The following is a 27,187-nucleotide window of genomic DNA, read 5'->3' on the forward strand; positions in this document are numbered from 1 at the left end:
TAAATTGCACACTTTCTGTTTCCTTTTTTGTTGTCCTTTCCCTTTATCAGCATCAGTCTACCCTCCCCCCCAGCCCATTCCTAGACTTTGGTACTTGGGCTGGAGTGAAAACTATAATGATGGCAGATTAGCACTAGTGTGGAAGGTGGGGAAGTGGAGCAGAGGAATGGTGGAGGTAACTGGAAGGAGAGAGTCATCGTCTTCAGGTCATCATCAGTCAACTGTTTCTATAGAAGGCAGGTGCACAGGTTACGTGTTATAAAGCAGGAACTACCTTTCATTACTTTTCAGGACTATACCATTCAATTATACAGGTAATACATGACTATCTTCCTTATGAGTAATTATAAGAACTTCTAAGTTATTTTTTTAAGTGGGTAATGGGAACCTAGGTAAGGCTATAAAGTACTCTTTGATTATCCCTCTCCTCTTCCTAGAGGTATCTAATCTTTTCAGTATAGTATACATCCGTCAGTTCTTTTTCTGTGTGATATACAGCCGTTTTTAGTTACTAACACTACTTGAAAGCTATGTAAAGAATGCACAAATATTACTTTTTAAATTTTGAAATTAATCCAGTAGACTGTTAACTGCTGTGTTTGTGCCTGTGATTTGTAACGTGTATTGTCTCCTCAAAGCGCTTTATTTGTCAGGTTATTTGCTGTCCATGAGAGGTCCCTTCATTTTTGGTTTTCCACACTTGGCACTAAATTATGGAGTAACTTCATTGGAATTTGGACTTCCCTGGTGGCTCAGACAGTAAAGCGTCTGCCTGCAATGTGAGAGACCCGGGTTCAATTCCTGGGTCGGGAAGATCCCCTGGAGAAGGAAATGGCAATCCACTCCAGCACTCTTGCCTGGAAAATCCCATGGACGGAGTAGCCTGATAGGCTACAGTCCATGGGGTCGCAAAGAGTCGGATACGACTGAGCGACTTCACTTTCCTTTTCCCTTTTCATTGGAATTTATAATTAGATCTCTAATTTTCTCAAGTCATTCATTTTACTGATATGGAAACTGAGGCTTAAAGAGATTGCATCAACTAGAGAATCCCATGGACAGAGGAGCTTAGTGGGCTAATGTCCACTGGGTCACAGTGAGTTGGACATGACTGAAGCGGCTTAGCACGCATGCACACAAATCAGCTAGTGATTGGTGTCAGAGTCAGATGTAAAAAATGTTCACCTTCTCTACTCTTCTGACTGTTAAAAAGTTCTGCTTCTGTAAAGTGCTTCATTTAATATGTGCTATGAGGTCATATTTTAAAAATCAGAGATCTCACTTATACGTGCATATTCTCTGTCAAGTCCTTGTTTTTTTTTAAAAAGTTATTCCTGTAATAATATGTCTGTAGAGACCTCTAGTGGTCGGTTTAAAATTAAGCACCTTCCATTCAGGCTTGACTTGATCTATAATTTCTCTCTCAGGGAGTTGTTGGTGGAGTGACTGGAATAATAACAAAGCCGGTGGAAGGTAGGTAGAGAATGTTTCCTTTCTGTACAAAGTCTGAAGAGTTGATACATGGTAAAAGTAATAGATGTTATTGTTAGACTAGATTCTCTTGGACTCTCAATAGCAATTGACTTTTTTTTAATCCTAGTTAAAACACATTCTTTATTCAGTACAATCCCTATCAAAATCCCAATAGTTTCTTTTTTCAAAGATTGATGAACTGATTCTAAAATCTATATGGGAATTCAGGGGAACTCTAAATAGCCAAAAACATCTGGGGAAAAAAAGAATGAAGTTGGAGGACTTATACGATTCAATTTTAAAACTTACTGTAAAGTTAAAGTAGCTATGACAGGTGTTTCTGGCATACAGATACACATATAGATCAATGGAGTAGAATTCAGATTTCAGAAATACATGTTTATTGTTATGGTCAATTGCGTTTTGACAGGGGTGCCAAGATAATTCCATAGAAAAAGAATAGTCTTTTCAACAAACGGTACTGGGACAGCTGGATATAAAGATAGAGCTTATATATGTGACCCAGCAATTCCGCTCTTAGGTATATACCCAAGGGAATTGAAAGCCTCTGTTTGCTCAAAAACTTGTACAGAAATGTTTATAAAAATATTACTGATAATAACCAGAATGTAGTAGCAATCCAAATGTCCATCAACTAATGCATGGATAAACAAAATGTGGTATAAGCCATACAAATGGGTTAACATCCATTTATAAAAAGAAGTCAGGTATTGATACAAGTACAAGATGAATGAACCTTGAAAACGTGATTCTAAGTGAAGAAAAGCCAGTCACAAAAGGCCACATATTGTATGATTCTGTTTGACCAGAATAGGCAAATCCATACAGATAAAAATTAGGTCAGTGATTGCCTAGATCTGCAGGGTAGGGAGGAAGGAGGTAAACTACACAGAATTGGGAAGAGGGTTTGGGGAAAAATAGGAAATAATTGCTAATAGGCATGGGCTTCCTTTTTGAAATAATGCAAATTTTCTAAAATTGATTATGCTGATAGTTGCAGAGCTGTGAATATACTATAAAAACGTTTTATTTGTATACTTTAATGGGTGAATTATATGGAATGTGAATTATATTTTTATAAAGTTCTTATATTTTTTAAAAAGTACACTTCTTTAAAAATCTCCTGATGGTTGGCAGTAATAATAAGAATAATATTTTCTGGTCAGTTCTCAGATCCTCCAGTCATAGTTACTAACTAAACTCCTAGATCACTAGTTGTAAAACTTGAGTATGCCTTAGGATTACCTTGGGGGTTTGTAAAAATGCAGATTACTGGCTGGGAGTGGGGCCTCATAATTTTGCATTTTTAATATACTTTGAAAACCACTCTTTTATCACAGGTTAGGATTAAATTTAACCTCTTTAGAACGTCAAATTCTAGGAGCTTCCTGGGTAAAACCATTCAGTATTTGACTTAGATGTTCGTTGAGTTCAAATTTGCTGATTTTAAAATCTTTATACTTTCATTGTCTGGTTTTATGAAGGTGCCAAAAAGGAAGGAGCTGCTGGATTCTTCAAAGGGATTGGAAAAGGGCTTGTGGGTGCTGTGGCTCGTCCAACTGGTGGAATCATAGACATGGCCAGTAGCACCTTCCAGGGGATTCAGAGGTAATTAAATATGTGCACCATGTACAGGCCACGTGTCTATGTGCTGATTGTTGCTAGGAGTACATAAGTATGCTAAATACTCTGCCTGCCCTTAAGAACCTTAAAGTCTGATGGAGAGCTCTTACTGGTCCACAAGGTTAGAGCTCCCCCAAAGAGGTGTAAGAAGAGACTTTTTTTTTAATGGCTCATTTTCTCTTTTATTTGACAAATGGTTATTGGTCCTTACTATATGCCAGGCACTGTGCTAGACACCATGGAATAAAAGAGTGGATGGCCTACTCCCCGCCTTTATTATTAAGAAAAGGTGGGGGAGCATGAAGTCAAACTGACCTGGTTTTAATATTAGTCACATTATTTTGGCAAGTTATTTAAAATTACTGTTTATCAAATACTGATATATTGTGTTACATAGTGGAGCTTCCCTGGTAGCTCAGTTGGTAAAGAATCTGCCTGCAATGCAGGAGACGCAGGTTCGATCCCTGGATTTGGAAGATCCCCTAGAGAAGGAAATGGCAACCCACTCCAGTATTCTTGCTTGGGAAATCCCATGGCAAAGGAGCCTGGCTGGCTATAGTCCCTGGGTCACAAGAGTCTGACAAGACTCAGCACAGTATTCATGGTTCATGTGTTACATAGGATAGTGGTTGAATCAATACAATAATACATTTATGTTATTTTGAGAGATTCTCATGTGTTTTCTTATATGTACTTACACAGGGTTGCAGAATCAACAGAGGATGTGTCCAGGCTCCGTTCCCCTCGCCTGATCCATGAAGATGGCATCATTCGGCCTTATGACCGACAGGAGTCTGAGGGCTATGACATATTTGAGGTATAAATTCTGTTCTTTACGATCATGAGTGAAATTGAATTTTAAAGATTTCTACGGTCAGAGCTTCATGGCTGGTTCCTAAAGTTCCTGATTCATGAACTTCTTTAAAGATTACACAGGAAACAATGGTATGCAGGGTAGAATTTGATTATTTTATTTTATTAGCATAGCATATCAAATAGGAGTAACTCATCATTTTTTTCTTTTCTGCCCAGGATCAAAGCTTTTTAGTGCAGAAAGGATAATGTTGAAAGTAGTCATAGGCTTTATTACTGTTTGTACTGAGCGCCTTATGTTGTTAAACTTTGGTCCTCTGCTTATAGCTAATTATTGGAATTTTGCTGCTTCCTTTTCTCTCCTTTTCTCTCAACCAAATTAATTTATTTGTCCTGTATTGTAAATCTAGATTTATTCAGGTAAACAGAAGCTGGAAGAGAGAAAAAAAGATTATGTACAATTATAATCTTTTGTTAAAACCTTGAAACTTTTTTGGAATTTCTTTTGGTTTATATTTTAGTTTTAATTTTGTAACGTAAACAATATACACATATGTAAAATGCTATTCTCTCATGACTAGCTTTCCTCCAAAATAAAATTTTTAATATTTTTCTACTTTGACTTTAAAATAAAATGACTCTTCATTGTTCTTAGCCTTTGGTTTTTATAGTATGTGATTACATTTTACCTTTCTGCATGCTTCTAACTTTATTTTCTTTCTTTTTTCTGCCTACACAGCAAGAACTGGAAATACAGGAGTAAATGTTTTGTATACTACTACTTGATTTCATCCTTAAAAATCAAAACAAACTGTGGTATTAATTGACTGTCCTGATCTATTTAGAGTGAGAGTCCATTTTGATGAAATTATCTTTACATTTCTTACCTCTCTCTGAACTTTTTATTGTAGTGGCTTGGCTACAGATAAAAACTGTGATATTCCTAGTAATATTGTACAGGAATAAGAGGTCAATATAAAAGATGAAAAGATGCAGGAAATCAACTTTGTTTTATATTTAGTTGGAGGGATACTTTATTGAACTTTTACTGTCATCCTGAGAATTTCTCCTTTTCTTATGGTATTCATATGCGTTTCTGGTAAAGTTGAAAAAAAAAAAAGAAGAATTCTTATGTCCAATCTGTGTGTTCTTTATGTATATGAGTCCTGCTGATAGAATTACATACCTGTGTTTCATAAATCACCATAAATTTACTCAAGTTATGAAACTGTTGATTGGGGCATATATTTTAAGAAATGAAGTATCACGTGCTCTGGGCTTCCTTGATGGCTCTGTGGTAAAGAATTTGCCTGCCAGTGTGGGAGACTTAGGTTCAGTCCCTGGGTTGGGAGGATCCCCTGGAGAAGGAATTGGCAACCCACTCCAGTATTCTTGTCTGGGAAAATCCTGTGGACAGAGGAACTTGGCGGGCCACAGTTTGTGGGGTCACAAAGAGTCAGACACAACTGAATGACTAAACAACAGTCAGTTGCTCTGGATCAGTCCCTCAACCTCAAATAAGTATTGGCACATCAATTTTGAGAATTTATTCCCTTGCCTCTTTTTCTATTTTAACTTCTCTATACTCCTGCTAGATAAATTGCAATCATTTTCTAATTATGTTATGTACAGTCTTAGCCCTTCGTATTTATACTTTTTAAAAATTAAGTCTCCTTATTGGTTATGCTTATTTCACAATTATTAGATGTAAAAATAGAAATTGAACATGTAATTAAGCAGATTACTTATGTGGCTTTTGAATTGATGGATGTCTTTATATTTAAAAACCAATCTCTTTTGCTTTTAAATCCTTCAAGAGGATGCATAATCCTAATGGAAATTTAAAAAAATATAAACTATGATTTTGAAATTAGCGACCCCAGAATAAATTTTCAACATGTTATATTTTGATTTCTCTTTTTTCTATAATTGATAAAAATGTTAGATTTAGCAGTATCTTATCTAGCAACTTTCATGTTTCCTCCCAAAATTGGAAACAAATTATGAATTTAGATTTATTGTGTTTTACATTTAAAGAGAATGAAGCTGTTAACATACAACTGTTCAGTTGCATTATATATTTTTAAACTATAGTTATCAAAATAATAAATTGAATGCTTCATATTTGAAGCAAGCACTTTATAGAAGAATTTGCAGCCCCATGAACTGTAGCCCACCAGGCTCCTCTGTCCATGGAATTCTCCAGGCAAGAATACTGGACTGGGTTGCCATTTCCTTCTCCAGGGGATCTTCCTGACCCAGGGATCGAACCCAGGTTTTCTGCATTGCAGGCGGATTCTTTACCGTCTGAACCACCAGGGAAGCTTCCTATTTGAAACAAGCACTTTAAAATAGAAGAATGACATCCAAAGACTAGCCTGCCTAAAATTGTAGCTGAAAAACTTTTCTTGCGCCTGGATAATTGAGGGTTGGCAGAAATGGCGCCTCATATACAGTTTCTATGAGAATCAAGCACAGTAACTAATTCAAGATTCTATCTTAAATCATCACTAATAATTATTCTTTCTTCTTAGGTAAAAGTAATATTTTTTCAATTTTCCTGGAAATATTATTAATACAATTTTATGAGACTTCTGGGAAAAACTTTTTCTTCACTGTTTACTTTTTGATCGTGTAGCTCTTTAGTGTTCTTTTCCTCATGATTTCTGTTTCTTCCAACTGCATGTCAGTAAGCACAAAACTTCAAGAAACTTTATTATTTTAGCTAAATATAGTCATCGTGTGTGATTCAGTAGTTTTCGTTAAGATATGAGAACTGGAAGAAGCAGAATGATTGTACATTAACAAAAGAGCTTGGTAACTTTCTTCCATGGGTAGCAAGGGTAGGCGTGGATAGTTAAGGAGTTTAGGCTGTTTCATCCCTTACTATCTTGTTGTAATCAGTTAGTTAGGAACAAAGTATTTGATTATCTACACTGTGCTGGATATCCAAATGAAATGAGACTTCTGTCCTTAACAGACCAAGTATAACATAAATGTGTAAACATTGAAGATCACTAGAGGGTAAAATTATATCCTCCTTAGTGCTTGCTATAATATGGGTACATTCTAAATAATTTGGAATAATTTGGGAATCTGGATTTACCCCCTTTTCTTTTCTCCTGAGTATTGTTCTGCATTCTTTACGAGTGAGCTTTGAAAGTTACTGAATTATATTCTGTGTTTTCATAGGATATACTCTTCTACTTATCCTCTCTTCTCCCAGGATAATTACCATCTACACACACACACACACACATTCATATAAATACTTACACAGAGACATATATGAAATATATATATATGTATAGCCAGTTTTTGTTTAATATTCATCTTGCTTCCCATAGTTAATGATTGTATAATATTTAAAATGGCATTCCTTGCTTTTTTGTCTTAATTATATTTTTCCTGGTTCTTAGAAATGCTTCATTTTTAATTCTTGCTTTATCTATTGAGCTAACTTTACCACATATATTTGACTATTCCCAATTCTTGACATTAGAGCTGTTACCATTATTTTACATTAATGACACTATGATACTATATATATGTTTAATATATTTTACATTAATGATACTATGATAATATATTGATGTAATAAACATCATTATACACATTGCTTTTTCATATCTTGTATTATTTCCTTCGAATTTACTTGAAAAAATTGAATGCTTTTGCTAAATATTATAAATTCTTCCAGTTGCCTTTTTGGGAAGGAAGAGTGAATATTTTATAAACTCATCTGCCATAGAGACTGAATCTCAGAGTGTAGTGGGTTTCAGAAGTGCTGAAAACTAGGTTTCTGTAATGTGTTATGGTGGTAAAATATACTTTAAAAGCTTTAGTTTTGTAAAATGCAAAGCTTATAACTAATGAAAATGCATACAAGATGGTAGAAGATGGAAAGCGAGTAGTATTGTATATTTCATCTCAGATCTAAATGTTTTAACATATTTAAATTTCAAGGCTGAAAATAAATATACTAAATTGTTATTTTCATTTATATTCACTTTAAAGGAATTAAGGTATAAATATTAAAAGATATTAGTTAATTCACACAAGAAGATATGAAACAAGTAACTGTTAAACTTCACTTCTCTCTGAGATTCATTCTGAAGTTGAGACATCCATTCTGAGGTTGAGACCCCCATTCTTTAGGGATTCATCTTTGTTGTTCATGGCTTTTCGTAATTGGTCAAAGAATGACGGAACCAAGGATCTTTAAAAAAAAATGTGTATTTTACTATTGAAATAATAAACAAGTGTGCTTTCTCTGCTTGTGATTATTATTGATTATATTATCCTTTTGATAATATTGATGTATTCTTGGTTATAAATTGTTATTATCTTATTTGTTGGGTATGTTTATGTTTTATATTTTCATATATTTTCTCTAATTTTTAATTATGCATTATATATAATGTCAATAATATTTCATTAGCATTAATTGTAAATGTAACTTTATTGATATTTAATGTTTGTTGATTGAGGTCACAATAGTTTTGAGATAGTTAAAAAATGTATTTTAATGTGCTACTATTTATACTTGAATTATTTTATGCTTGTAATTGTATTCAGTAATAAATTGTGCCAGCTGTTTGAAATCTTAGAAATTCTTCATGTTTGTATTAAGATTGCCATTAAGTTTTCTTTTCTACCAGGAATATAATTCTAGTACATATTTGTACTCCTCATGCATGTTTAATATATAAGACCAAATATTCAACAATATTAGTTATCTTGAAATTTTATTATTTTTATTATTGTAGATCAGTGGTTCTTAACATTTGAGAAGGATAACAGACTCCTTTAAAAATCTGATGAAAAATATGAACTGTCCTCTGGAAACAAGTTCAGAAACACATATTCAAAATTTTGTATTTTTTTTATGGTATTTCATAGGCCTTCCAAAGTCCTTCCAAGGACCCCAGTTTAAGGACCTCTGGAATGTTAATGTCCAGTTTTATATTAGTGTTGGTTCATATAAATAAAATTTGTGATTATTTCTGGTAAAACTATTTAAAAGTTTTGGAATTATCACACAACAAAGTGTATTTTATTAGAAGATTGCTTAGTAAGCATTTAATAGTTACTTGACTTTTAAGGCTCAGTGAAAGTCTATTTATAAAAATGCTGTGAACATTTTTCTAGCTTCATGTGCCAATCTGTAGAATTGTGCTTTTGGTTTTAATAATTTTTTCCTAACTGGCACTAATATAGGGTATTGGAAATACTGTTCAGATGCATGTTACAACACAAATCTTGAGTCTTCTTTTCTTTTCAGAATCACGTCAAAAAGTTAGAAGGAGAGACTTACCGATACCACTGTGCTATTCCTGGGAACAAGAAGGCAAGCTTTATGGTTACAAATAGGTATTGACTTCAAGTGACATCTTTTCAAATGCTAACTGTATATATTATAAGAATTTTGGAGACGAAAATGACATTGGATTTAGATAACTATGCTTCAGCTGCAAAATGTTCATTGTCATTGTTGTTCTTTAGTCACTAAGTCGTGTCTGATTCTTTGAGACCCCATGGACTGTATCCTGCAAGGCTCCTCTGTCCATGTGATTTCCTAGGCAAGAACACTGGAGTGGGTTACCATTTCCTTCTCCAGGAGATCTTCTTGATCCAGGGATCAAACCCGCATCTTCTGCATTGGCAGGTGGATCCTTTACCCCTGAGCCACCTGGGAAGCCCTGTTCATTGTCATAGAAGCACAGAAATTCAGGTCTGAATGGTTCCTTCAAGATCATCTGTTCTGACCTTCTCGTTTTAGAGATGCTGAAACTGAGACTAAGTGTGGTTTAGAGGCTTAACCAAGTTACACAATGTCTGAGAGACAGAATCGATTAGAGTTTATAAGTACAGTAGTATACCTTTATATGTGAACTGTATGTCCAGTTATGGAGGATGAATTTACTTTTTCTCACTAGGTTTTATTTTGGAGGTTGAGCATACCTTTGTAAAAGTATGTTATTATATCTTTGCGTCCCATTTTCTTTCTAAATATTTTGGGAGTAGTGGATCATTTTTCCCAATAAAAGAACTTGGACTAAACTACTAAGTTTATTTTCCTAAGATCTACCCTAATTATTCTAATTACAGATAAACAATTTTCAAAACATTCCAAGTTATGTGTTTCTTAGGACTAAAGCAAAGCACTTAGAGTAGGTAACATTTATATATTAGATTTCTTACTACTGCATTTAAATGTATTTAGGTGGGAAGGAGAGAAAGGAAAACTTGAGAATTCAGGCTTAAATCTACAAACTGTTTCTAAGAGAGAGTTAGCTAGTCCTCTGATTTGGCCATTAATTAAATCAAAATATTCACGAAACAATCTAAAGAGTAGTTTTTATACTTTTTATGTAATTCCATACTAAGCAGTGGAAACCCATATTTTGGGGATTGAATGTAATATTTTAGTAGTTGTTTGATTTAGGCATTTGGTAGGAATATTAACGTGTACATTATACATCTATTTTTCTTCAAGTAAGTTGAAAAATCATAGTAATTTAAAATCATAGTAATTTCAAATCGGATCACTTGTAGAGATTTTCAGAAGACAATTAGTAAAATAACATTCCTGACCAGCTCAGTGAGTTACTCTGCCTTAGGTATGAAGGGGCAGCCTTTAGAGACGAGGGTTGGATGACTGAATATGAAAGAAAAGGGAATACCAGATGACTTCGCTGGTTTTTGGCTTGAGTACCATTTACAGTAGTTTGGCGGAAAAGATGATGACTTGTTTCCATTTTGAACTTGATGAGTTTGACATAGCTTTGAGATATTAAAGTAAAGGTCAAGGAGATGTGTAGAAATAAGTATAGGTGTAGATACGTGGAGTTTGGATAAAGATATGGAGTTGAGATCCAAGAGACCATCCTGAGAGAATGTGTTATTCAGAAGACCAAGATTTGAACTCCGGGAAACGTGGTGCAGGAGGGAAAAAGTGAAGGAGGTTGAGGGCAGCAGGAGGACAATTGTATTGTCGAAATGGTCAACAGTAGAGTTTTAAGACAATCAAAACGGTGAATTGCGTTTGATGCAATGATTTGTATTAGTTATCTTTAACTCTTATCTCTATCTTCTGATTCTCTACTAGGCAGGAGGCTGGGGGTAGGGGAGCTGGAGTCCACTTCCTAAAGACTGTTTGAAATGGGTAGGGGTGTTGGAGGTTGTCATAGTCATTGGAGGCACTGCAGGCACTTGGTAGGCTGGGGCCCTGAATGCTGCACTTCCTACAGTGCTCGACACAGTCCCAAATATACCCACAATTTCAGGAGCACCTGTGCAGAAAGATGCAGTGCCTGGGGTCTGTATCAGTCCTTACCCCATCAGTCACTGAGTTCATTCACCCCTACCTTCTAAACATCTAAAATCTATCTCTTTCTTCTCACAAGCCACCACCTTAAATGAGGGTCTCGCTGTTTCCTAATTGGACTATTACGGTCACTTCCCACCTTCACTGTCTACCCAATCTCTCCTGCTTTGGCCATGACTCTTCAATAAGAAAATTTATCATATCATTTCCATCATCTGTAGATTAAAGTCAAAATTTCTTAACAACCTCCACTATCCCCTCAACCCCACCCGCCAACAAAGAAAAAAACCTTCAAGAGCTGGCACCAAGCTAATTTTCTCACCGCTGTATATGTCTGGTACTCCAGCTGCAGACCTCCACCTTCCTCAGATAAATCTTTCCTTTTTTGAACCACCATATATGTTACTGCACTCTTCCCTTTGTCTAGAATATAATTTCCTTAGAAGACTTCCTCCTTTCAAGAATCAGCTCTTACCCTACCTAGTTTATCAACAGTCAGTTCCTCGCTCCTGTGTACCAAGAGAATTTTCCACACACTCCATTAGTATTCTTGGGCTTCCTTTGTGGCTCAGCTGGTAAAGAATCTGCCTGCAGTGCAGGAGACCTGGGTTCAATCCCTGGGTTGGGAAGATCCCCTGGAGAAGGGAAGGGCTACCCACTCTAGTATTCTGGCCTGGAGAGTCCCAAGGGGGTCACAAAGAGTCAGACCTGACTGAGTGAATTTCACTTCCCCTTTTAGCCTATAAATACCTCTCAAGTAGAAAGCCGGGTCTTTGTTTCTCCAGCACCGTGCGCATTCATAGATTCAACAGCTCTCCTTTCCTAGTTTTACTTTCTGTTACAGAAACTTTGGAATCAAGTATAGTTATATCAGTACCCAATCTGAATCACACACTGGGAAATCAATGTGGATGCCCTTTAAGGATTCTGTGATTTTTTTTTTTTTTTAATTGCTGTTGAGTAAAATGAGCTGCTCACTCTGTGATATAGTACATCAGTATTAAAATGTTCAAACCTGGTATTTATTAGTAGGCTTAACATGAATCTTTGCTGATGTTTGAAGTTTGTGACATTTCTTTCCTGATTAGAAGGCATACATGATTGACAGTAAAAAGCAATTAATAATTTTCCAAGTAAAACATTTTCAGGGGCTTCTGCCTTTATTACTTCCTGGATGAAAGTACAGCCTGTTCCTTATGTGTTTTAAAGAGAATGATTTCAGTTTTCTGCTCAGTTTTTTTAAAATGACACTGTCCTGAATTTTCCAAGATTGGCAGAAGGGGGATTTTTGAAGTTCTGCTGTGTTAGTTGTGCTATGTTCGCTCTTTATTTGACAGTTATCTTTTTTTTTTTTAATGTGAAGCATACATTTTTTTAGTGCTCCAGGTTATATTGCTTACTAAGCAAGTAATATCTATGGCATCTAGTCGAGGGAAATATTAGAACAACTAACTGTTTTTATCAATACCTATATATTTCTGTTTCCTTTTGCAAAATAGGCGAGTTTTGTGTGTAAAGGAAGTTGAAATCCTAGGCCATATGTCCACAGACTGGCAATATCTATTTGAAGATTTTGTACAGCCTCCCACTGTCGATGGAAATCTGCTCAAAATATCAGTTGTGGTAAGAAAACATGAATCACACACCTTTAGAGTAAAAAATCTGTTAAATGAGTAGAAACCAGGAGTGCTTTCTGACTCTTGTTTTACAGTTAACTGCATAAAGTATTTGAAGAATTATTATTATTATCATATGCTGAAGAGTAAAGGAAAATGTAATTTGTGTTCTGTACTTCGTTTTCTGGCAGTCCTTGATGCGCTGAGTGAAATATTAAATCTGTTCACTGAAAGAGTTAGGTTCCTTTTTGGTAGAAGAATGGAAGTGAATAGAAGTGGGGTTTTTGTTGTTGTTGTTTGTTTTACTTCAAATGGATATGATTTTGCTATAATATAAAATACTCTTGGAAAGATTCCCCGTTTTAGGATTTAAGGAGATTATTATAAACATTATGTCCAGAACACTCACATTTAGTAATGTTTGGCATTTATAGAAGACTAATGCATTTTAAGTATGTAATAATGCTATCATGTCTTTTCCTCTCCATTTTCTGTGGAAAAACTTTTTAACTGTATAGCAAGTAATTGGCAAAAATGATACCCTATCTTTTGCTTACTTCTCAAACTCATTTTACTTTGTAATGTATAATTTTTCTTATATATGTTGTAATTCTATTTTCACCCTTAAAAAAAAAGTAGAAACTGTTATTCCAAAGATGGTAATTTCTATATTTTTTCCTAAGCAATAATTATGTTATCTCTATTACTGAAACTATTTAAAAAATGCTTACTGAATTATAAAATTCAATAGTTAGAGATGTAAGTACTATTATCCTTTATGTTTCCTTTCTTTTCAAAGAAGTTTACAAGTAAAAGAAACCACTTATGAAACCATGCCATTTTGTATTTCAGCCTTACCTCATTGTAGAGTTTCAAAACTGAAAGAGTGCCTTGGTATATGAAACATAGTTTTCAGACCACTGAAAGACTGTGTCTTTCCTGTCAGTATGCATGTATATTACAGTTCTCTCAGTTATCACTTTCCTTTCACATCAGAGGTGAGAATTGACTCAGTGTATTTTACATTATGTACAAATTTTATCTATCAGCCAAGGAAATAAAGGGAGGGTTTTTGATTTGTCAGATGTGATGAGTTATCAAGTGGTATCTCTGTACGTGATTTATCATCGCCTGCAGAAAGCCATCATTTTATGCAGATAGATGTATACTGATCCAATTTCACAAATTCTAACAACTCACAAATATGGAGTCACTATACTTGTACCAAAAATGATTTATTTCTTATCAGACCTGAATATGTGTATTTGGTTAGTCTGCTGATTATAAAATAGAGTTGACATTTAAGCACTCAATTAAAGGTTATAGGTTTTTTTCCTTCCCCATAATAATTTCTTTTCTGTTATTATTTGTTTTGAAACAGAGACAAGGTCTGTTCCAAAAAAAAGATAGTGCCAATCAAGGCTACATTCAGAAAATTTACCTGCGGGATACCACCACGGCAGAGGTAAATGATTTATTTTAAAGAATGCTCCCTCCTTTTTTTAGCTGAAAGACAAAAAAAAAAAAAATCTGTTATTATTAGCAACAGTCACCACTTTTCCCAAAAGATCTTCAAGTTGAAGCTTTGGATGGATATAAACTTGGAATAATATGTTGCGGGCAGACCAGTCTTAGCATGACATGTACTGACCGTGTATTCTTCCTTTTGGACCTGTGCGGGCAGCTCGTACCCTTGAGCGCTCCACCATGTGAGCCTGTACTTGTTTTTGCCATTTGTGATAAATATTTTGTTTTCCAGAGAGCATGTCGTGCCATTGAGGAAGGACAGTCAGTGAGACAGCAGCAGAAATTGATGAAGCAACCATCACTGAGAATTCTCAGGCCCCAAGTACTGTCTTAATCACAGATCCTAGGGGCTGCTGCTGGGAGAAAAACCAATCACCATCTTGTCTGTAAACCACTCGTCGTTGTCTTGCTAAAGAGAATTTTTCAAGGAATCCTTTAATTTTGGAATTTTTTTCTAGAGTAATTCATTTTCCATTTCCCCCCCAATTTTGGCTCCCAATTTGGCTGTGTGTTTGATAGCAGTCCATGTCCACACTGCCGCCCGATGGTCCCATTAAAGAAATACCACTTTAAATTCAGAGTGAAATTTCCATGAATGTTAAAATTATGGAACAAGGGTAATAAACTTGTTTTTAATTACAATCCCTACTGAAAAATAAGAAAGGAGCTTAGAATGACTAGTGTTCTTTGAGAGCCTTTTAGACAATTGTGTCTTTGGACAAAATATGGTATATTTTGTTCAGTAATTGAACTGATGTAACATTTTTGGTAAACCGAGTGGTTGACTTAAGAAAGACCATTGAAAGGAGAAATGACATGTTTCTTTCTTTTTTTTTCCTCCAGAAAAACATTATTTTCTCTTAATAAAAACATGTCTTGCTCTGGTGCTTATTTTTCTTCCTTTCACTATAATATAAAGACAAATGAAAATCAAACCTTAAAATATCTATACTCTGTTCTCTGGAAGTTTTGGGTATTATTTACATGAACTTATGTGGCACAATTGTAATGTGCTGATGCATGAAAATATTGCACTTTAAGTTTTTCAAGTCAGGCATGAAAAATTAAATATTTTTATATACTTAGAACTTGTTTTTTATAAGTTGAAAGATTTTTAAGGGCATCATAACACTTAATTTTAACACATACCTAGAAATGTATTTTAAATACTTCTGTAGGAAGAATGAAAAATCTCTAGTTGCTTTATATGTGAATAAAATAAGGCATCTAGCCACACTGTGGAAGAATCATTGGTTGATGTGTCCTTTGAGCGAGCAGGCTCAGTTCATTTTTGTTCTTTCTGCATCTTGTTTATGCTGGTTAGAGATGCACTGCCTATTAAAGCTTTTTTAAAAATGCTCAAAAGTTTTTCATTTCCGTGGATGAACCCTACAATTTACTCATGTTTTTTAACATGACATTTACTTAAAGGCACTGAAATGAAATGAAGCTGTGCACAAACTCGGTTTGCTCTGTTTTGTTGATATGTGTGGTAATATTTTTACTATCCTTATTCATGTTTTTTAAGACTGGCCTTAAGACTTTAAAAAATGTTCCTAGTTATAAACTTACTGTAGGCTCAAAAAAAGGGGTATAATAACTAATGCCCTAAATATTTGATTCAGTATTGTTGTCTTTGCCTTTTCAACATCACTTTTTTTCTGTCAAGAAACATTTAACTTTAAGTAGAATTTCTGTATCAGTGATTAATTGCAGTTTATTCAAGTGTACTTATATTTTGTATTTATATTTTTGCAGGAATTTGAGATATCTAGTTATATTTTTCATAAATCACAGCTATTGACAGTGTCCTGAATATTAAAGTAATTAAATTGTATTGATGGCATGTACAAAACATTGAACTAAGAAAAATTAATTTACAGAAACCCAGAAATTCATCATCTCGTCGGCTTAGAAATAAACTTCCAAATATTTGTACTGTTTTTGTTTGATTTAATCCCCTAGGTGAGAAGTAATTCATTAGTGAAGTGTAATAATGTCTTTTGTGTTTTTTAAAATGCTTTGGGAGTCAACTGCTTGCATATGAACTATTGAGAGAAATTAAACATTTGGTGCATTATTTGCAGGTGTGAAAACCTTGTGGGTTTGTGTTTCATATTCAATAATATTTGCTTTTACTTTTTGTGACATGTTAGATTAATAGTTATGGAAAGCTTTTTAAAAATTTTTATTGAAGTATAGTTGAATTATAATGTCATGTTAATTTCTGCTGTACGGCGAAGTGACTCAGCTTGTATATGTACATATATATTCTTTTTCATCTTCTTTTCCATTATGGTTTGTCATAGGATATTGAATATAGTTCTCAAGAGCTTTCAAAGATGCTAAGCAGGACAAGGTTTTTCCTGGGGGTATGGATCTTCAGTGCTGAGAGAATACAGAGACCTGATGTGACCATGGACCTGGCTGCCACATTGTGAATTTATAGCTTCATTTGCCCTGTCCATGCTTTCTATCAGTCACCAACTGGGGATGGCAAGGATATTGGGGCTCACCCACTCCTGGGAGACAGGGAGGTCCTCTGATAGCCAACTTTGGCTTGAAGACTCCTCAGTGGCTTTACAGAACCTTTCTCAGACCGCTCGGCAGTCTGGGAGGCTTCCACACAGCCTGTCTCTGTCTCTCTGTTTTTTCTTTTTTATCTCCCACCCTCCACCCCATCCCGCTGGGAGCTCAGACTACAGGTCTGAAGGCTATCACCGTACATGGTTATCCACTATGAAGAACAGGTGCTGGCTGAGGAATGTAGCAAAACTGGGGCCATCAAAATGAAAACAAGGACAAAAGGTTCAAGATTCATAAGAAAAATGTGATCTAGGATATTAACACATATATATGAAATCTAGAAAGATGGTACTGATGATCCTAGGGTGGACTTCTTTACATGTGTTTCATGATTTAGTATTGTTTTTATTTTGATTTATGTGTAAGGGAGGGGACTGTCACCTTTTTGGTGCTGTGGGTCTCTAAGTGCATTGATACGGTGCTGCCTGGACATCTGTATTTTCAACAGGGCTCCATGTGTATTTCTAAGATACGACTGGGACTAAAAAAATTAATACTGTGGATTTAAAGTAATCAAACTCTTGAAGAACTCTGCAGGTATCAATGCCAGTTAAATTACAGAATTGCAGTTACTGCCAGAGCTAGAAGAATCATCTCTTTACTGGGGAGAAAACCAAAGTTGGTTTTAATATATAAAATTTTATTTATCTTTATTTTTGGTTGTGCTGGGTCTTTGTTGCTGCTTGGGCTTTTCTCTAGTTGCAGCATGCAGGCTTCTCATTGTGGTGGCTTCTCTTGTTGCAGAGCACAGGCTCCAGGGAGCATGGGCTTCCATGGTTGTGACACATATGCTTAGTAGCTGCAATTCCCAGGCTTCAGAGCACAGGCTCAGTAGTTGAGGCCCACAGGCTTAGTTGCGTGGTGGCATGTGGAATATACCCAGATCAGGGATCGTACCCATGTCTCCTGCACTGGCAGGTGAATTCTTTACTAGTGGGCACCAAGGAAGCCCAAAACCAAAGGCTTTTAAGGGGTAGGAGATTATTCTAGAAATTTATAAGGATTTGGAGTTTATTCTAGAAAGCTAAGCACTGAAGAATTGATGTTTTTGAACTATGGTGTTGGAGGAGACACTTGAGAGTCCCTTGGACTGCAGGGAGATCCAACCAGTCAATACTAAAGGAAATCAGTCCTGAATTTTCATTGGAAGGACTGATACTGAAGCTGAAACTCCAATACTTTAGCCACCAGATGCGAAGAACTGACTTGTTGGAAAAGACCTTGATGCTAGGAAAGATTGAAAGTGGGAGTAGAAGGAGACGACAGAGGATGAGATGATTGAGTAGTAGCACCGACTCGATGAACATGAGTTTGAGTAAGCTCCGGGAGTTGATGATGGACAGGGAAGCCTGGTGTGCTGCAGTGCATAGGGCTGCAAAGAGTCGGACACAACTGAGTGACTAAACTGAGGAGATTATTCATATTAAAATGATACATCCTTGAGGGGCAAGCCCTTGTGGTTGAGAATCACTGCAAGGATGACGATTAATACTGATGAAAGTGGGTTCTGTGTTGTGTGTGTATGTTGGCTCTGAAAAGAAATTTGAGACTTCCTGGGCCAGAGGGAGCCCATTTATCTTAGTAATTGTGCATATAGCAGAACTTATGCTTACTGTTTTTGAATTTAATACTCAACACTGAGTTTCTTTTTGAACTGAGAAAGCCTTTGGAAACACATTTTGTTTGTTTTTTACATATTGCAGAACTTCAGTCCCTTACCTAGATTCACAAAGCTCTGAAAGCCAAAAAGTTTTTTTATGAGTTTATAGTGGAGACATTTTACAGCAAAATCTGAGCTGAACTGATATGAGACTATTGTGGTCTTAATTCTATTTATGTCAATGAGTTTGGCTGTAGCAAAGTTAATGTATTTGACTATGGGATCCCACTCCAGACTTCCTTGGAGGTGTACCAGCTTTACGATATATGAAATATATTGCCTTTCTAAAATTTGAAAAATTCTGTATTGTGAGATACATCTGGTCCCAAGGGTTTCAGATAGATTATAGGTCTGTATAACCTCAAAATTATCTGTTTATTAAAGTTCCATCCTGAATTTTGGAAACATCATAAAACAATAGGAGAAGCTACAAAGAACCATAGAATTTTCTTCCCTCTTCAGACCATGTCAATGTTTCATTTCAGTTTTGCTGGCAAATTGTTTTGGTGAAGAATTCAAAGTAATTGGTGTTGTCATATAGGAGATTGAAACATTACTATGGTTTCTGTCCCCTTCTCTGTTAATTAAGTAAAAATCTGGTGAACAAACTGTTTTTAGGATTGACTCCTATTGCAAAAATAATTAGAATGGTAATGAAACAAGCCAACATGATCCTTTAGGGTGATAAAGGAGATAGGGCAAGAGGAGAAGGGGGCAACAGAAGATGAGATGGTTGGATGGCATCACTGACTCAATGGACACGAGTCTGAGCAAACTCTGGGAGATAGTGAAGGACGGGGAAGCCTGGTGTGCTGTGGTCCATAGGGTCGCCAAGAGTCCGATACGACTGGGCAACTAAACGGCAAGGGTGATAGCATACACTAAGATAGTAGTGAACACATACTTCATGCTTCACCAGAGACTGCTGCTGTAAATCAGTGAAGCATGCACTTACTGAGGGTTTAAATTAAGAGGCCACACGTGCACAGGACACATCTCCCCTCTCTATGGAGCTCTTTTAGAGATTCTTAACCCACTTTGACACTTCTGATCAAATCTTACTTCATTCAATTCAGGGTGATTCACACTTTCAAAAGTAGTGGGGAAGGAAAGGGACAGGGGCATGAATTAGAGTATTAACAGAGTTAAATTTTTCATTAAAGATTTCCTGGACTCTGCAGTCATTCAAGTATCAGCAGCTGTGTAATGTAAGTAGTAGATTTTTTTTTTTCTTTAAGCCAAGATAAGGGGGTCATACTTAGTTGTAAGGTCTGTATGACATTTTAATGTATCTGGAATTATTGACTGTGCAGGAAATAACTGCTTGCCTGTGTAAAGATTCCTTTGTTTAAAGCTTAGAGACCTAGAAAATGCTCCTTTGGAACTGACCCCAAATGAACAGAGCGGAAATTTTGCATGATGATTATTACAATCCAGATGGTGAATGGTTACTATTAAAAACACTGTTTTGTAGAGGTCATGAAGACTGATTACCCATGACTCAGACTGGTGAATAAGAATATATCGCCCCTTCTATTTAAAATTAATGACTCAAATCAATTAATGTTGAATTATAATGCAGCTCTTTTAGAAGCACCAATAATGCTTCCTTTTATGTCAAATGGATTAATTTTTAATTAGTATTATCATTCACTTTTTGGAAAAAGTAATTCCCTTGGCAGTCTTTGTTTTAGTTGTACTTAAATGCACACAATTATAATAATCTGTGGTTGGAAGGTCCTTACATTAAGCATAACTCTGCTTTCCTGTGGCTTCCGTCTGTTGAACTCAGTCCCAATCCTTGGGGCCATGAGAGTAAGAATGACTTTTTATATAGACAAAGCCCAGTTAATAACTAATCTTTCCTCTCCTGGCTGGTGTCCTTCTCATGGGATGCATTCCCCCCAGCAGTACATACGTATTAATATTTCAGAGAGAAGAAACACAGGTTTGTTTTCTGTGAAAGAATGTTCCTTAAACTCTGAGAACTTTCATTTTTACAATAGAAAACTTGGAAACCATTTACTGTCTGTCTGCTGTGTGCTAAATCACTTCAGTTGTGTCCGACTATTTGTATCCTTATGGACTGTAGCCTGCCAGGATCCTCTGTCCATGGGATTCTCCAGGCAAGAATACTGGAGTGGGTTTTCATGCCCTCCTCCAGGGGATCTTCCAGCCCAGGGACTGAACCCGCTCCTCTTATGTCTCCTGCATTGGCAGATGGATTCTTTATCACTGAGCTACCTGTAAAGCCTGCTAGTTCCCTGACCAGGGTTCAAACCCAGGCCCTCTGCATTGGGAGCATGGAATCTTAGCCACCCGTTTATTGGGACCACCAGGGAAGTCCCAATAAGTGATTGTTTAAAACAATGACTTTATAAATGGAAGCCTGTATATGGAGGCACTGAGTAATAGAATTGAAGGCTGATCTCAGGTCCATTCATTCAGCAAGTCATGTAAGTCTTCAAGTTCTCATCTCTTTCTACCTAAACCATCCCTGATTAGACATAAATTCGGGTCATCCCATCATCTTGATGGTCCTCCCCTAAATACAACAGTTAATCCATGTCTCTCTCAGATATTGTACCTGATCTGAATGATTGTTGCCAGAGACAACTTAGGCAGAGTGGTACCTGGGCAATCGTATTCTCTTCTACCTTTCTAATAATAAGTATCCCAACCTATTAGAGTAATAACTTACATAAAGTAAAATGTCCCCATTATTGTACTACTTTTCCTCATGATTATAATTTATGAATCTCATAACTTTTACTTGAGAATATTGTTGTTTTACCTTTTATCTTTTACTAAGCATAACAGTGAATTTGTGTGGTACTATAAATTTAAAATCAAAAGATCCCCACCCCTACCCAATCGCTTTACCTTTCTCAGCCTCAGTTTCTTCATTTGAAAGTAAGACCTCTGGACCAGATCTGCCTTTTTGTGCTCTGTGTGGATTTTATAGATATGGAAAAAGTGATGGGTTTTATCATTGTTAATTCAAAGTGTGAGATGTGTGACTTGAAAGTATTCTTATTTCCTCTTTCCCACAGTATCCCCATAGAACTTAAATATATGTATTTTTAATGGTCAATGAGTTCTTTAAACCACAAAGCCTTTAATAGAAAAGGAAGAGGAAGTGTGTAGTGGTGTTGCTAATTGTTGTGTATGAGAATGGTCTGGTAACTGAGAGCTGAAAGAGAGCCCCCTGGTTGGTCGGTGAAGAGGAATGGCTTAGTCTAGAGCCTGCCTATTGCTCTGCAAACAGAGTCTTGATTGTATCTCTCAGAGCCTTACCCTTAATGGTGCCCTTTAGTTGTCTGACCATTCAGGGTGTGTAATATAGGCATTATATGACACCAGGCCAGCCTAGGCCCTCCAGGAGGTAATACTGTAATGGACTGAATGTGTTATTTTCATATCCAAAATTCAGTTGTTGAGACTGTAGCCCACAAGGTAATAGTATTAGAAGTTGGGGCCTTTGGAAGGTAACTAGGTCATGAGGATGGGGCTCTCACAAATGAGATTAGTGCCCTTATGAAAGAGCCCCTAAGAGATCCTCGCCCACTTCCTGCATGTGAGGACACCACAAGAAGCCACCACTTGCCTATGAGGAAGTGGGCCTTCACTGGACAGATCAGACTACAGAACTATGAGAAATAGTTTATTGCTTATAAGGCACCGTGTTTATGGTATTTCTGTTACAGCAATACACATGGACCAAGACAGCCATCCACTCAGAAGATTTCCTTGCTGCCCATCCCTGTCATCTGAAATTTTGTTGGAGTCCTTCCTTTGGAGAATGGATTGCAAGTATTACGTGCGGATGAATTTGCACAAGTTAATTTACCAAATCAGCAAAATGATAGGGTTGAATTACTGAGAAATTAGAAATATCCAGTAAAAAATGCTACATAGATATAAAGGATTAAAAACAAGATGTTATTTTGAAAAAGGAAGAGGCAAATTAGAATGAGAACCAAATCTTCCAGACATAAAAATAATCAGTGGGCAGCCATAATACAGCTAAAGGAAAAATTAGTGAATTTGTAGATAGAACTGACTCACTGTATTCCCTGGAGTGCAGCAGAGAAAAAGAGATGGAAAATATAAAACAAGTTAAGCAACACGGAGGACTGAGAATATCTAACATAGTTCTAATCTAAATCCTAGCAGGAAAGTATAAAGAAACAGTTGATACATTCCAGAATATAAGAAAGATTTGATTTGATAATTGTAGGAAATAAGGTGAGTCCAGGGCTGGATAAATAAAAATAAATCCAAACCTAACACACATTGGGTTGAGACTGTAGCTGTGCAAATACAAAGAGAAAAAATTGAAAAAAAAGTAGATGACCTACACAGGACCAGCAATTAGCAGAATTCTCAATGATGGTTCCCTGGAGGCAATGACGTATCTACAAATTGTTGAGAGAAAACCAACTCAACTGTGTGCCTATTTGTCTTTTTTTTTTTTAATCTTTTGGCCACACTGTACAGCATGTGAGTCCTTAGTTCTCTAACCAGGGATCAAACCCGTGCCACCTGCCTTGGCAGCACAATCTTAACCACTGGACCACCAGGGAAGTCCCAGTGCCTAAGTTGTCTTTAATCTGCTAAAGTATCATTCAAGAATGAGGGTTAAATGATCCCATTTTTCAGGGGAAAAAAAATGGAATCCTTTCTTTAAAAATCACTAAGGGATGACGTTCAGGAAAAAGGAAGTTGAACTGAGACAGGTGTATCTGCAATGATTTGTTCCATCACAAATAAAAGATTGTTAGCAAAAAATGGCAAAATGCTGATATCTGTTCAATCCAGGTGATAAGGACATGAATGTTTATAAGATTATTTTTCACACTTCATGTACACAAAACATTTCACATTTTAAAAGAAGTGAGGGAGGAAGGAAAGAGAGGGAGAGAAGAAAAACATGGCTTGGTGGCCATGATATTATTTGGACTGGAGGACCGTTAGCACAGCTGGAGAAGTTGGATACCCTCATCCCTGGATGAAGGGAGCCCAGAACACAGGAGAGCTTTCTCTCTTTTGGGAGCCCCATGCACTCTAGAGAAAAGATAGACCTGCAAGGGTGGGGCGGCTTCTGGTGAGACTGGGGGCTGTGAGCAGATATTGAGTGACTCTGGGTCTTGGCAAATGTCAAGGAGGGAAAGCAGGGAAGAGGGGGTATGACCAAATACACCGTGGACACCATGCTTAGGATGTCTTAAACAAAGCAAGATGAAATCTGCATGGAGGTTCTCTCCTTACTGTCCCACCCAGGTAACTAACTGGCAATGGAGAGAAAAAGGAACAGACCTACCAGGGGAGGACAGTGATGGAGACGTGACAGATTGGACTGTGACTGGTTTAGCAAACTAGATAGAGCTGCCACTTAGATGGTTTCAGGAGGGTTTGGAGGATGCCAAAGAGGAGTGAGTAGCTGGCACTGAGGAGCACTGGAAGCCTCAGATGATAAAGAAGGCCATGCTTGGGGTGGAACGGAACAGAGGAGACTGCATCGGAAGTCTTAAAATGAGTGATTCCGTCCCCATCTCATCTCTAGGCTCCCAGAGCTGGCTGATCTCCTTTCTCTGGACGTTGAAGGAGGCAGGTGTGCAGGGCTGTGATGCTTGAGGCAGTTAGTGCTCTGGAGAACTTGACCTCAGCTTGTGCTACAATGAAAAAGGGGAGCTGTTAGAGGGGAATTAACAATTTAATGAAGCAGACCCACATCTGCTTCCCCTTCTTTGCTCAGGCTCCCCAGATGCTGAATGGACGTTCTTTTCCTCTGGAGAAACTGATTTTCCCAAGAGGTTTCTAACATTTGGAGGTGTCAGCATTAGAAATTTCTGACATTGGAGGGTCTCCCAGCAAAAGTGGCTGGGTCTGATTTGGACACGGGACAGCAGCTGCAACAAAGGGGACCCATGAACTTGAGAGATGAGGCCCCTCGTTTTCCAGAGCAAGGAACGCAGTCCCAGGGAAGGCAGGCCTGCCCAGGAGAACACGCAAAGAAGTCAGACATCTGCTGCTACACATAATCCAGGTGCTTGCTCTCTTGAAAATTGAAAGGCTGTAAAATAAAAATGCGCAAAGTCAGACCACACTGAAGGCAGCATCTGAGCAAAGTCAATTCTTTTACTTTCAGGTACAAATGGTTCAGTCATTTAAACTAGGCTATCAAGGTATGGTCTAGCCAAGGCTCTGGGGAACCCACTTTAATGAATTAGATAAAAGTTGATTCATATCTCATATAGCGATTGGTTGTCAATTGCTGCTTCCAAGGTAATTGAAAATGCTTGAAAGGTAATTTAAATGATACTTTATCCTCTTAATTAGCTCTACCTAACTTTTTAATTTCATTGATAGAGCCCAGGCCTGGCTTGAATCACTTCAGTGATCCATGCTAAGAAGGTTTTCTGGGTAAGAAATTTTTTCTGGATCTAGTATGGTCTGACTGGAATTGGATTCAAATCCAGAAAACTTCTGGCCTTCTGTGGACCTTCATTAGTATTTCCATTGGCAGCCCAGCCCCAAGCTTATCTCAGTTTAGCCACTGATTAAAACATTTCCACCAGAAATATCTACCTCTTTCAAGCAGAACCCACATATTGGAAACAGACATGTCTTTGGGCTGAGCTGATTAATTAATTAAGAAACCAAGGCTTTGGGTAGTTAGCTTGTTGCTTCTAGAAACATTTGCTTTTGATTCAACTTCTTTGTCAAAACAGAGATAAACACGGATAATGTGGCCTCCTGTAGAAAGATAATCTTCCCCTCATTTGCTCTATGAGGAAGCTTGCCGTGTCTTTTATTCTTCCTGGGACAAAAGACATAGGGTGCAAAGAAATGCTGCACGTCTGCTTCCACAGTGGTCCTTGCCTTCATGGGCTGATCATCCAAATGGGAGTCCCAGTCCCGAGACCCAACCCAACACAAGGCCTTTGTGGAGGGTATGATTAGGGGTGACGCTGACAAATCTCCATGACCTGCATTCAATTGCCCTTAGAAAAAAAGACATTCACTATTATTTTTATTTTATGTTTTGACCATACCACACGGCATGCAGGATCTTAGCTCCCCAATCAGGGATCACACCTCTGCCCCCGACAGTGGAAGCCTGGAGTCTTACCACTGGACCACTGGGGAAGTCACTGTACGTGTTGATTTTCACTTCTGTTCCCTGAAATGCCCCCTTTTAAAATCTGCCCCCTTTCCCAGTTGCCAGCCACTAAAGAGAAGACACTCTGCACTCACCTACCTGGACATGAAGGAAGGCCCATCACACTGCTTGTTGTGTTTGCCTGGGCTGCCCCACTCAGAGGACGTGGCAGCTGATTAGCCATTGTAGAAGAGAAGAGCTGCTGGGATTTACCTTGAAGATGCTGCTTTTCTGGGAGGTGGGCATGCCTCAAGGCCCCAGCTGCACAGGCCTAAGAGGGAAGCACCAGTGTGCAGTGGGAAGGCCTCGGTAGGGCACTCGGGGCTGCCCTCACCTCTCTGAGCCTGTCCACCTGATGGGGACCAAACAGTTTGGTTCTGAAAGCCCTTATTTATTGCCAGATCGCAATAAGCTTGGAGGTATGTCTGTCCTTGGTGATATTTAGAGGCCTTGCTAGGGATCAGACCTGCACCCCAGAAGTTGTTATTACAGGTGCATTAAAGAAACTGAGCCCCAACCATTGGTCAAATCCTGTGCTGGGTGGGGATGCAGGGGTAACCAGTCTCTGCTTATAAGGGCCATTTGGCCAAGAGAAGCACCAAGGTAAGGAAGAAACAGATCTAATGACATTATTTTCATTGCTCTTGAAGTTTTGAGAATAGTTTCTCTTTTGTTGCCATAAACATATATTAATATATGCATAATTATCATTAGTCTAAAGAATTGTACACTTCAGAATTAAATTAGGAAGCACAGTCTTACTAATACAAAAAGAAAATGGATGGGCATACTGACAGAGTTACCTTTTATAAATGCTGAATTGGCTTCTTGAATTAAAATAATCCTAAGTGTCTCTTGAAGAGATAGTTACACTGACAGTTTATAAATGCTAACGAAATTCCTCCCAGATCAAGCAGCCAGGCCCTTAGATTGGAGGCATTTAATTTTAGGAAAGGTGAAGTTTAATTAATTATTTTAAGTTATTTTTACATTATTTATAATGTTTTAGTAAGTGCTCCAAAGAAAAGCCAAAGTTGTCTTTCTGCAAAGAGCATTTGTTGATGTTTTCAAATCTGTTATTTAAAAGTTGTGCTTTTGGTGAATTTGGATGTTGTGTCCTCTTGGGAATACGTACCGGTGTTTTGTGTACTGTTTGATTTTGGTCTTCAAGTTTCCGAGTGGTTTGTGTAATTTGGGTTGGAGATACTATTTAGGACATTTCTAAAGACACCTTTGTATGAGAACATTTTGCTGAATGTAATTACTGCAATCTTTTCCTTCTAAGCATTTACTTTATATTTCTGCAGTATTGTTTATTCTTTCTCTTTTGTTTCTTATTTTGTTTATTTGGGTCCTCTCTCTCTTTTCTTCTT

The 27,187-nt window shown here is 37.1% G+C and overlaps 1 protein-coding gene across 4 annotated transcripts in view; it reads left to right on the forward strand.

Moving 5' to 3' along the window:
- The window catches only part of VPS13C (vacuolar protein sorting 13 homolog C), a 181,463-nt gene extending 164,980 nt beyond the window's left edge, over positions 1 to 16,483 (forward strand). For 2 of the 4 annotated variants that reach the window (XM_070797480.1, XM_019968742.2), the window contains 7 exons: positions 1,428 to 1,473; positions 2,979 to 3,102; positions 3,820 to 3,934; positions 9,215 to 9,303; positions 12,760 to 12,883; positions 14,258 to 14,341; positions 14,636 to 16,483. In XM_070797480.1, coding sequence (XP_070653581.1) covers positions 1,428 to 1,473; positions 2,979 to 3,102; positions 3,820 to 3,934; positions 9,215 to 9,303; positions 12,760 to 12,883; positions 14,258 to 14,341; positions 14,636 to 14,737 — 684 coding nt within the window. In that variant the 3' untranslated portion in view covers positions 14,738 to 16,483. Of the gene's footprint in view, positions 1 to 1,427; positions 1,474 to 2,978; positions 3,103 to 3,819; positions 3,935 to 4,669; positions 8,209 to 9,214; positions 9,304 to 12,759; positions 12,884 to 14,257; positions 14,342 to 14,635 lie in introns of those variants that run through there. The other 2 variants (XM_070797481.1, XM_070797479.1) reach the window with 1 other exon arrangement.
- The last annotated feature ends 10,704 nt before the right edge of the window (positions 16,484 to 27,187 follow it).

The sequence above is a fragment of the Bos indicus genome, chromosome 10 (genome assembly GCF_029378745.1).
Source record: "Bos indicus isolate NIAB-ARS_2022 breed Sahiwal x Tharparkar chromosome 10, NIAB-ARS_B.indTharparkar_mat_pri_1.0, whole genome shotgun sequence".
Taxonomy (NCBI): domain Eukaryota; kingdom Metazoa; phylum Chordata; class Mammalia; order Artiodactyla; family Bovidae; genus Bos; species Bos indicus.